General features: G+C 46.9%; 1 protein-coding gene across 3 annotated transcripts in view; it reads left to right on the forward strand.

The window, feature by feature from the left end:
- fam168a (family with sequence similarity 168 member A) overlaps positions 1-12,439 on the forward strand; it is a 31,691-nt gene that overhangs the window by 13,433 nt on the left and 5,819 nt on the right. For 2 of the 3 annotated variants that reach the window (XM_062552172.1, XM_062552173.1), the window contains 4 exons: positions 1,767-1,858; positions 5,185-5,265; positions 7,914-8,039; positions 10,142-10,284. In XM_062552172.1, the coding sequence (XP_062408156.1) occupies positions 1,767-1,858; positions 5,185-5,265; positions 7,914-8,039; positions 10,142-10,284 (442 nt within the window). The remainder of the gene's footprint in view (positions 1-1,766; positions 1,859-5,184; positions 5,266-7,913; positions 8,040-10,141; positions 10,285-12,439) is intronic. The other variant, XM_062552174.1, reaches the window with a different exon arrangement.

Here is a 12,439-nt window from a genome sequence, read left to right on the forward strand (position 1 = left end):
TCACTGCTGGCCATGATGCACTCTGCTGGATTGGTTGCTGGGGAGATAACTGTGGGTTGGGGGCTTTGGTCACGTGACGCAGAGAGGAGGTGAGTCCAGACGCAGGCTCCAGCCCCCGAGCCCCCACCCCACCTCAGCACACGAGCACAGTTCCACTGCACCAGGGCTAACTGCAAAGTGACAGAGTGAAAGAGGTGGAGTAAGTGAAAGGATGTTTACCAGTGCAAATATATATGGCTTTTGTATCTCTCTCTCACACACTCTGTCATTCTCTCTCTCTCTCTTTTCCTTTACTGATGCCTTGGTCCTGGCCCTCAGACATGAATAAAAACGACCTTCAGTTCAGTTTCAATGCCATTTGCAGACCTGAAGGATACTGTGGGTCAGGTCAAAACACAATCCGCACACACTCAGAAATCAACACTTTAAAAGGGTTTACCCAGGACCTTGGCCAATAAAAACAGTTGCACAATATCTGTACACTGATAACCTTGATTTCTCTTTGGGTTTCCAGGCTGAGTTTCCAGATCAGTGTTAAGTTGGTTGTGTTATGTATGAAAAATATAAATATATGTGTACTCCCCATATATGTCTTCCCCATGCATCACTACGGTGATCAACGATTCTGAAATGTTTAGCAAGGGTGTGTGCTTGAATATGTGTTGATGTGTGTGTGTTTGTGTGTGTGTGTGTGTGTGTGTGTGTGTCTGTTGTCTGTGCTCTTTGCCATATCACCTTGCCCACTCATGAGTCGAGCTGACAGGGACGATCATGTGACGGGTACGGCCTCACCACCCCTGCTCCATATGCCCACCTCATGCCCAGCACCAGTGCCAAAGCCAGCACCTTCCATCACTACTGCCCACTCTCACTCAAACACAGCTGCGCTCCATTCTTGTGTATGTGACCGTTTCTCTCTTTCTCTCTCTCTCTCTCTCTCTCTCTCTCTCTTTCTCTATTTTTTTCTCTGTCGTTCTCTCTCTCTCTCTCTCTGGGTGTTCAGAGTTCAGAGGTCTTGCCCCCCCCATCAGCCCTTAACATTGCTGATCCTGAGTACAGGGCTTTTGCATGCAGCTCTCTCTCTCTCTCTGCCTTTCCTCTGTGTTTCTTCGCTCCCTTTCTTCCTGCTACTTTTCCTTTCCTCCTTGGGGTGATGTTCTTAATGCTACTAGCGTCTCTGGGGCTAAAGCGCACGCACGCACACACACACACACACACACACAAACACACACGCACACACATGCAGGCAGGCACACAGCGTGCGCATAAATGCACACATGCAGTGAGCCCAGCTGGTTGCTATGGTGCCTCTGTGATAGCTGAGGCTTGTGGGATATGCCATTGTGCGCTTCCTCTGTTTGTTTTCAGGATTAGTGTATTCTATTCAAAAATGACCAGAATCCCCCCTTTGGCTCCGTTCTTAGATTGTTATCGAGCCATGTGCCCAAACCCCTGTAGCATTTCTAGAGTCAAGGAATGCAAATTCTCCCCAAAGACAATGTGAGCTGTGTTGTGTGTGAATGTATGTGTTCATGTGTTTGTATGTGAGTGGTTAAATGTCACTAGATGTATCTGTGTGTGTGTGGGAGTCTGCCTGTGTATGTCTATAGGACAGATGTTCATGCATTTCTTTTTCAGGTTTTTCACAGGTCGTCACTTTATGTGTCGGCGCACGACGGAGCTCCTTTGAAGCAGCAGGGACTTCAGTAGAGCCTGTGTCTCTTTATGTGACCTCCTTTTTCTCTGTGTCTGTGTGTCTCTTGCAGTAAGAATAGACTGTCTTCCACTATGAACCCCGTTTATAGTCCCGTCCAGCCCGGGACACCCTATGGAAACCCTAAGAACATGGCGTACGCCGGTAAGTGTGTTACTGCATAATAATAACCTAATAACACTTACACACACACACACACACACACACATACACACACACACACACACACACACACACACACACACACACACACACACACACACACACACACACACACACACACACACACACACACACACACACACACACACACACACACACACACACACACACATACACACACACACACAAGAGTTGTATGAAGTCACATGAAATGATTCATGTGATATCTTTTGACCTCTAATAATAAACCTTTGTGTGAAATGATGTGAACTCTGTGATCTGGTGACCGTGTGCCGTGTGCAAGATCTGTGCAAGTGAGGTCACACAACCACACATTCAGAGTTGACACCCTTGTCACCCTTGTGGTTATCACACAGTCATGGACTAACAGTCATGAGCTGCTTTCAGACAGACGTGTAAGTCTGCATGTTCTACAGTTATCAAGCAGTCGAGCCGTATATACTGTATATGAATAATATAACGGGAACTCAAATTTAGCCTGTTGTTACACTACTCCCCTCCTTGTGTTTCGGAGTAAATTAACTCATATCTGTGCAAAGCGAAGAACATGGGGAGATTGTGTTGTGCGTGTTCAACCACGTTCCACCTGGAGATTCTGTTCATGTGCGTGGGTGTCGTTCACACATAAGCCTGCATAACGTGTGAACGTAAGCATGTGAGCACCGCGTGTACGCGTCATATTTGAATCACGCGAAGGGCTGGACATCTGTTTGACAAAGATCCGCCTATAGTGTGGAGGACATGTCTGGAAGCAGCAATGGAGGCAGATTGCAGATCTTTTATTCAACAGAATCGACTGAAACTCGACAGTTTCAGAATATATATATATACAGTATGTAGTACCCAACAGTACTTCCCAAAGAAAAACAGTGGCCACTGAGGGCTTGGAGGTGGCTGCTGGGAGACTAATGACATTCAATAGATTCAATCAATCAGCTCTCATTAGTCTCCGCAGATTAGTGCGTTGTCATCATACATTTGTGGATCTCCTGAGGAGGTCACTGGGAAATGCAGACACCCAGAAGTTAATTGAATAAATCCCATTTTGGCCGCGCAATGCGCTCACGTGGCCTCATTAGGGTCTCTGAGCGATCCTCTTTAGAAGTTCTGCTGAGAGGGAGAAAGACTCTTGTGTGCGTGTGTGTGAGAGAGAGAGAGTGTGTGTGTCTGTGTGTTTCTGTCTGTGTCCTTGAATGAACGCACCTTCCTGTTCCACTGTAGAAGTCACTGGAGTGCTTCCTGTTTGTCTCCATGGCAACAGCCTCACAGCCCCTCACAGCCCCCCCCCCTCCTCTCTTACACCCTGGCATGCGTGGGGGGATCTCTTCCTGTGATTCAGAGCCTCACTAGTTCTCTCCTGGAACCTCTCTCTCACACTCTCACACACACACACACACACACAGCCTCCCTGCCGCACCCCTCCCTTCCTTTCTTCTCTCTACCAACCTGCCATACCACTAGCTGAATGTGCACAGAGAGAGAGAGAGAGAGAGAGAGAGAGAGAGAAACACCACTTCATTACCGTCTCATTAGTCGTGTAATTCCACTCTAATTGTGGAGAGGGTAATGTTGGTGCTTTGTTAACAGGAGATTAGAATAGGATCTATATGCACCTCTTGCTTTGGTAGTTTATGCTCAAGGCAACTGTAATGATGACAGAAGCAGCAAAAAGAAAGGCTGTCATTAAGTAGACCTCAGTGTCAGCCAGCGGAGAGGGGAAAATATGAATGAATGTGCGCACAAACCGCTAATTAAGCTTCAAAAACATTGAGTGAATAATTACAGGCCATATTCATATTTAAGAGATTTCACTGAGGAAATGTTTTCCCTGCATTTCTATTTATCATGTGAAATAATTTGCGGTTCGTTGTGAAAAGTGGTAAAGAGCTTCTCCTTCTGATGGCGGCCTGGATCATTTCTCAGTGTGCTCTTCAGACTAATACAGCAGGAATGGTAGGAGCTGAGGAGAGGGCAGGCAGGGAGATAAGAAACAAGGACCGGCTCAACACCACAACCAAGAAGGAACTAGGGAAGAGGTGTCAGGCGAGAGGGTAGCAGAGCAGCAATGCTATCAGTGAAGCGGTTGCTCAGAAGACAGTACGGAGCACACTTAGACTCCCGAGGTTCTCCCAGGCGCGTACCTCGGAGCCCCAAAAGCACCCACAAAAGTAGATCACGGATAGCGAGGAGAGGAAGAAACAGATGGATGATGGGACGTGTCTGTCCGTGTTGGTTTTGTCATATTTCGGTACCAGCGCTAATCTTAGCGGCCCGCGGCCGTCAGAGAACACGGTAATCCCCGGGGCTATGCAGAGACGAGTTTATTTGTAGAGAGTGAGTGGACCCACATGGACACATGGCTGAACAGTGGGAGGCCATTGCCCCCCTCCAGCAACACATGCTGTCTGTGGTCGAGGTGCCGGTTCAGCATCACACATATATGTCATTTTGATGTCTTTTGATTTCACAAAAGGCGGCCATATATAGATAAATGTCTAAATAAATATGGATGGGATGGTGTTAGGGATAGAGCACTCTTACCTGCTCCTTAAGTGGAGACACTTTGTGTGCTGACAGGACTCGATCTGTCTGTGATGCGCTCCAGTGCCCCAGTGCTGAGACCAGCTGTTCATTCAGCTCAGAGAGAGAGAAAGAGAGAGAGAGAGAGACAGAGAGAGAAAGAGAGAGAGAGAGAACACATGGCATCATTTGAATTCAAGACTCAGGGAGGTGTTTGAATCCCTCAGAATGGGCCCCCATAATCATCTGAAGGGGAATGCTTTCTGGAGGTTTCCGCCATCCCGTTCACACGCACGCACACCAAACGCTCTGCGGCTGCGCTCGCCAAAAGGGGGAGGTGTCGGCCCGGAGTCAGCCGAGCGCGTCGTACGCGGGCAGACGATTTGTAATGAGCGCCATCTGGGCCTGTCCAGGCCTCGCCACGCTCCGCTCCGCGCTCGGAACCGACCGGCAGCCCCCGCGGACCGCCGGCTCGCAGTCGCAGCGCCGCCTGATGACGGAATGAGGACAAACAGGGGCGGCCGCGGCTGGCTTTATTTGAGCTGGGAATTTGAGCGGCCATAAGTGAGCGCCAGCCCAGATGAAGAATGACTTGTCGGGATAAAGAGAACGTACAGGCGCACAGATGCACACAACATGGCCGACTTTGAAAGGGATGGCGTGGCTGCGAAGGGTGCAGTACACCCACTCTGTGCAAACACGACACACTCGGTGGGTTCCACTCTTTTGTGTGGTTGTTTTTGAAAAAACTTTGTTTCTGTTTCCAGGATACCCATCAGGCTACCCCACCACAGCCCCTACCTACACACCTAACCTCTACCAGACAGGGAGTCCAGGGTACCCACCAGGTAAGAACGCACACACACATACACAAACACATCACACACAGACACACACCACACACCACACACACCTGCATGTCATATATATAACATTTCATATAAATGTATACATAGCTTCCAGACAACACAGTGCAAAACTGGCTTCAGATATACTCACTCCCGAGCCAGCTGGCATCCATAACATTAACAAGGTAAGGCCACACTCACTCCCACACACATACACACACACACACACACACACACACACACATGCACACACACACACACACACACACACACACACACACACACACACGCATATATATACATACACTATTGCTTATGTGCCAGGGTCATCCAAAGAACATATCCCAATGACAGCCAATGAGGTGTTGTGTTTGTAAAAATGGTCAGCACAATGGTGGCTAATCTGAAGTACAGATGGTGTGTTGCTAGTGCTAAGTGACTGAGCATGCCCTGACTGTGTTCATAGCACCCGTGCACTGCAGGAAGAGCTCGCGTGCAGCTACCTCAGGTGCCGCTGGAAGTGAGGACAGTGGAGTGGATCAGAACCTCTGGCCTGTCATGGCCGCTGTGTAAACACTGACCTGTTTGATCGGGAGAATCCCCACGGCTCTGCTCGTAAATAGTGCCACAAAGTCAGCTGGTGAGCTGCCAGATTTGAGAATACCAACACAAGCCAGTGATGTTCAGCACAGCAGCGCTCCCTGATAAGTAGAGAGGTGTTTGTAAACAGCCCTTACTCCACCGAGTAAGTCTGAGGGGCTAAAGCGAGTTTCGAGCAAAAAGAGCCGGACAGCACTGCCGGGTCACGCTAAGGCGTCTGGAGTGTGTGTCTGTAGCAGCAGGGCAGCTGGCCGCAGCCCCATAAACACGCCTCGCCTCAGCCAGCCAAACAGATGGACCCGCAACTGCCCATCCTGGACCTCCGGGTTACAGACAAGCTGCTGGAGCGCCGTCTGAGTGAGGAGCTCAGTTTCAACTTCAATTGTGTTTACTCACTAAGCACCTTGCCAGTGAGCCACATATTAGGCTAATGGGAGAACAGACCAAGTAAAGCCTCACCTATAGCGCAAGACCATGGTGAGAATGGGGACTCGGGAGGATGATCTACACACGTGGGGCATTCAGCTCTTTCATTATCAGTAATAGCGGTAAGGCAGTAGCCTACTCATCACAAAACAACACAAAATCATATCCAGTTGTGAATGCTAGTGCTGTCAGCAGGCCACCTTCTCAGTTTTGTGCAACATTTAAAGAGCGGCTGAAACGGATACAGAGAGAGGTGAGACGACACGTAGCCCAATAGGATGGGCAGGCAGGTAGGATGCCTACTGCAGTGGCTTCCACTAGCATCACCCAATGGAAAGAACTGATACTCATCCAATGCACAGATAAACACACAAACAATCCTTTTTTTTTACCGTGTGTGCAACCTTCGCTTCTCCCTTAAATGTTAGCCGTTTTTATGGCTCTGTTGATCCAGTAAAGTCTATTTGCAGACCTGAAAGCCGTCATTGGCAGATGTTGAAATGGGAAGCAGGAAAAAAATGTTAAGCCGTTTTTATTAACTGGAGATTATGATCCAGCTGAGTTGCATGCAGGCCAGAGCAGATGGCCTGTATCACCGCTGTCAGTCAGCATTCATCACGGGGACACATACAGTACGAGGAGGCGATGGCCGCAACGTAAAGGGGAAAATAGAGGAAGTGGCGTTCTGTTCTCATCTCTTGTAGATTTATTGCTAATGATGGCTCCCTTGCTAGCATTAGTGGTGTTGGCAGTCAGCGGATTCGGAGCGCAGTCCTCTCTGCGGTGGTACTGATGCGTGAAGGAGGTGCTTGATGACGTGCGGCTAACGTGGTCAGATTTTTTAAAGGGATAGTTATCTGAATTCTCTCCATGTCCACTCATCCATAGGCCAGTTAGGCTTATAACTCTTTAATAGGCTGTATTTAATATCAGTTATAGTCTTTCTGCTCTGATGAAGGGGATGATGTTATATTATAACAGAAGAATGTCAATAGATGACTCAGATCACGGTCAGTAAATGGTATGCATTTCTTCGTGTTAATGTTTTGTACCGTACGATATAAATGGGAAGTGAAGGGAAAATATGAGGCTGTTGTGTAGGCTATGTGTGCGAGTAGCTGTTTTTGCTCTGGGAAACCTGCCAATTGTGCACACAAGCTATGCTTTAGTTATTTCACTGACTCATAGGCTGTTATGGCATAGTTCATCCTCTGAGAGAGCGGGGAGCACAGAAACGGCCTGGACGCTTTGTTCCTTTCTTCTCGCGTGTTTGCCGTTTTTTTTTTTTTTTTTTTTTGGTCTCACGAAGCAGACTGTGATGGTTGAGGGGCTCCCTCTGGTGGCAGACCTGGTAGTTGCACTGCTCACGTCAGCCATAAGCAACGAATGCATGCATGCACTGCGCAGTCACCACTTCACATCTCAGCTTAGAGACTTCACCATAGATAGGTGGGCGCAAGAGATGGCCCACGTAGTGCTGACAAGAGAAAAAGCAATGGAGGAAAAGAAAAAAAAGCGGGGATGAAATGAGAAGAGAGGAGAGGAGGCAGAAGCTCTGGCGTGCCTTGCTGTGCTGTGTGTATAACCCCCCCGCCCTTGTTCTGTTGTGTGTGTTGGGACAGTGCTGCTGGTGAAGCAGAGCTGGCCCCAGAACCCCTCCGGCCCCGGGGCCGCTGACGGCTCCTATGACCTGGCCGTGGACGCGGGCTCTGAGAGCAGGCAGTACCAGGCCTCGTCTGCAGCATTCAGTAAATATGATCCCTATATCTATACTACATAACTGTTCCCGACCACAAGGCACTACCATCACACGCGCACTCACACACACATGCTTACAGCCCTACACATTTGCCATGAAAACGCATTTGCACATTCTCTTGTTATGTCATACATGTACATCATAGCATATCTTGATATGCCAGGATGCCTCATCGAGTTCAGAGAATTCAGTGTGGTGTTAGTTGTAGACACATACACCTGTGGGCACGTCACATACACGTTTGATCATGTCCTTCTTTAGTCATTAGAATTACACCTACAAATACACTGTGTAAACACAACCTCAAAGCTAGTAACAGGCCTTAACCATAGCATGCAGCGCTAGTGCACTTCATCACATATCACACTGCTTGCTCCAGTTAAGAGTGTTTTGGCAGCTTGATATGCACACAAACATTCTTTTTCCCTTTGCTCTCTCGTACACACACACACACACACACACACACACACACACCCATGCACTTCAGGGAATGGAACAGCTAAGGGGGATTTAGCCGTTTCAGATGTAACTTAGCCTGAAATAAAGCCTCAAGCCCAGTGGTCATGTCAGGCCACACCGCACTCTTCCCAACAGACGTATGACTGCACTCAGCCCAGTACAAGATAGTAGTGTAGCCGTTCCTAGGGGAGCCCTTAGAATAGGGTGCTACTGGCCATTCAGCAAAGCTAATATCCTGCTCCTCTGAGGATAATATCAGCCGCAGAAACCTGCTGTCATCACGGCAAGACTCAGGGGAGAGCATCCATTAAATGCCATGTCCTGCGTTGTGTCAGTGACAGAGATCTTAGCACTGTCGGAATTGACTCAGGCGGTAAACTTATTATCAAAGCTCTCAGTTCAATCAGGCCTAGTGGTATGCAGAGGCAGCAGCCCACAGGCACCAAGGGTCCCTCAGGGAACACTGGAAAAGGCCACAGAAAGGTCAGCAGTGGCATTACACGCGGCAGAACAGAGACGCATTGATCGCCAGCATAGGGCCTCTCAGGATGTGGCGTCTCTTGATTTGTGGACTGTGTTTGTGGGAACTGATTTCATGAATGTTGTTGTTTTTTTGTTTTTTTTTCTCTGACCTGATCCATAAAGCACACTCTTTGTTGTGACTAAAACCCCATTAAAGGACAATTCCGGTCTAAGAACAGCCTAGGGTCTGTTTTAGGAGAACAAAAAGTAAGTTAGTTGGGAAACCGAGTAGCTTTGAGTAAGCCTAGAATATGTATTTAATATAGAATATAACAATAGCCTTGGGTGCAAGCTGACTGTGTCAAAGTAAATCGCCACTGCCAAGGCTCATTAACAGTAGTTTATGCAGCATGTACTATGGACTTCTCATAGCAAAACTCCAATGACTGTTGTCTTGGTCCCCAACAAAAATGTACACTTGTTATCCTACAAAAAATAGACCCAGGTTGTTCTTCTACCAGAGTTGTCCTTTAAGGTCATGCTGTAGCCTATTTTTTTTTGCTTTTGTCTTTGTTGTGGCTGTTTGTGTGTGTGTGTGATTTGATCAGTTGTCTGTCATTCAATAAACGATGGTGTGTTGTTGTTTCATGGTTACTTGAGTGGCGTTTGCATGATGGTTAGACTTTTGTTGGCAGCATGACATTGATAGTAAATAGAGCTGATGCTCTGTATTTTGTGTGTGTGTGTGTGTGTGTGTGTGTGTGTGAGAGAGAGAGAGAGAGAGAGAGAGAGAGAGAGAGTTTGTGTGTCTGTGACCTCAGCGTGCTGGCTGTATGTTGAAAATAACACTCAGTTATGAAAGACACAAAAATGGCTCTTAGATAATAGGGCTAACAGAATGAGTCTGTCCCAAATGACGCGGTTATATTTAGGCAGTGAGGCTGCCCTGGCAGTATCCTACGTAGCTGCTGAATGACAGTGCAGACAGCGCTAGTCCCATTCAGGCATTGACTTGCATGGCTCACCGCTGAGGGCAAGCACAGGATGCCAGGCGATCCTCATCCACCCCACCGTACATCGCTTGACCACTATGACCCATCTTCCCTCCCGTCCTGAGTCCCTCGGCATCCGCCGCATGAACTCACTCTGGTCTCTTCTTTCTTGCGACAGGATACACCGCCGGGACGCCCTACAAAGTGCCCCCCACCCAGACCAATGGAGCCCCCCCACCCTACTCCCCATCCCCCAACCCCTACCAAGCCGCCATGTACCCCATCAGAAGTGCCTTCCCCCAGCAGAACCTCTATGCTCAGGTACGTTGGCCTCTCCTGCACCGTTAAGGACGGATATGTGTGCAAATGCATAAGGAACTTGAATTCTTCTAGTAGACATCATGAAGACTAATATGATGGCAGTGGACACGTCATACGTGTTGTACCATTTGCTCTCATAACACAGCACACAACACACTTCCATCCACGGCCACTAGAGGCACCAAGTGGCAGACAGCAATAGTTCATGCAAGCATGGAATAACAAAGTGAACTATAAACTTAGTTGCTGCAGATGAATTATGAGATAAAACAGAGTCTTTGGATAGTGTTGTGTTCCTTGAACATGATTGATTTATGGAAGGAGAATGTGGTTGATACAGGTGGGATAGAAAGGCCTCAGAATACTTAAGCATGATGTAATACCACATAGACGACAAACTGTTTTCATTTCAGTTCTCAAAGAAATTGTGTTAGGTACTTCAAACGTTCTGGTTCAAAGGCTCAAACAGTATATCAATCTAAGCAAAAGAGCTCAAGGTTGCACCATGCGCCCCAAACCACTGAGAACCTACATCTCTATCTTCATTTAGGACAGCCTTAGCTAAGAGTCCATGCTCTTACAGTAGACCCATCAGCACATGTAGAACAATGCAGTGCAGCTTAACCAGTACACTTGGAATCCAGTTTGTAAAGAAAACACGCCAAGTGTCCTAAAATCTTATTTGCATTGATCATTGGTTAATTTTAAATGTATGCTGGCTCAACCAAGTGAGCTTTGCTATTGCCTTTGCAGATGATAAGAGCACTGAAAGAGTGCAGTGCTCTGTCAAGGCAGAATGCCATGAGCTGTAAATTCGTGCAGCCGCCTGGTGTGTTGGTTACACTCCAACATTTAATGGGTTCGTCCCTGGCCCACGCGACATCTTTCCACCAGGTTTCATGAAAATCAGTCCAGTCAGGTTTTTTTTTCTTTTTTTTTTTTCTTTTTCATGATCCTGCACGGAGAAATGAAAGCAACCTTCTCTGTGGTCCTAGTGACATTTTAAGGGCTTAAGTGTACTCCAGAAAGTCTGCGTTGGTGCAACATGGATGCTTACACGCATACTTGCATCTCCAAAGAATACTAGTGGTAATCTGTTTGTTTTAAAGACGGAATCTCCCTCTTGCTTCCAGCAGAAACTCTCTCTAGTCACTCACTTCTGATCTAATCATCACAGCTGTTTGGACTGACGAGTCGGCCGATCCTGTTGAGCCATTGTGAAAATACCGTTGGCCAAGGGCTCAAGTGCTGTCATAGCGTATGCCAGTTAGCATCCACTTATGCAATGTTGAGGATGAATTTGATGACAAATTCCACAGGAAGTCTGTATCCAATATATTGCCAATTCATCATATTTTTTGATGAATAAATGATGTCATTACTTGGTTCTTAGTGCAATTCAAAATATGTGTTAACATTCATGTGTTCATATCCAAATTCAGGTTCTTGTTATCAAACATATTTCTTATCATGTCCTCTCTAGGAAGATTGACATACAATACTAAGCATAATAAAGGATTGGTACAAGTTAAAGACAACATTAAAGTATTGACATTTTTAGAACAAGAACATTGACATCTGAAATAGACATCTAAACTTGTTACACAGGCATAGTCCAGAGGCATGTCCAGTTTTATTTTTATTTCAGTGTGTTGTAGTTTATTTCATGTCAGTTTAGTTAGCAATATTGAAAGGGGAATCACATTCTTATTTGTAGTGTAGAAATGTAGTGCGTTGTACAGCTTGTTAACCCTGAATACATATGGCTTTTAGGGAATGTAGGATGGGTGTGTTGAATGAACAGAAATGGAAATTATATTGCACTCATGTGCTTGTGCAGACAGATGCACCAGCTACCCCTTTCTACATTTGATCCATATTTGTACAAATTAATGGTCATTTGATATCCATGGAAGCAGGCTCTATATGGGCCATTAGTGAAGGCCATTTCCATAGGTCATTAGGTGTGTTTTGGTCCGCTGTGGTATAGATTATTAGGTGATCAAAGGAAATGGGTGGAAATTGGTCTCTCCCTGGGCTAAAAAGCGTGTGTGATTTGCATGCCCTGAATGAATGGTTTAGAGATATGTCAAACGTATTCGCCGCAAATGAGCTTTTGTTTCACGTGTGATGCCCTTTTTTTGTCATGTGTGTG

This window comes from Sardina pilchardus, chromosome 13 (genome assembly GCF_963854185.1).
Source record: "Sardina pilchardus chromosome 13, fSarPil1.1, whole genome shotgun sequence".
Lineage (NCBI taxonomy): Eukaryota > Metazoa > Chordata > Actinopteri > Clupeiformes > Clupeidae > Sardina > Sardina pilchardus.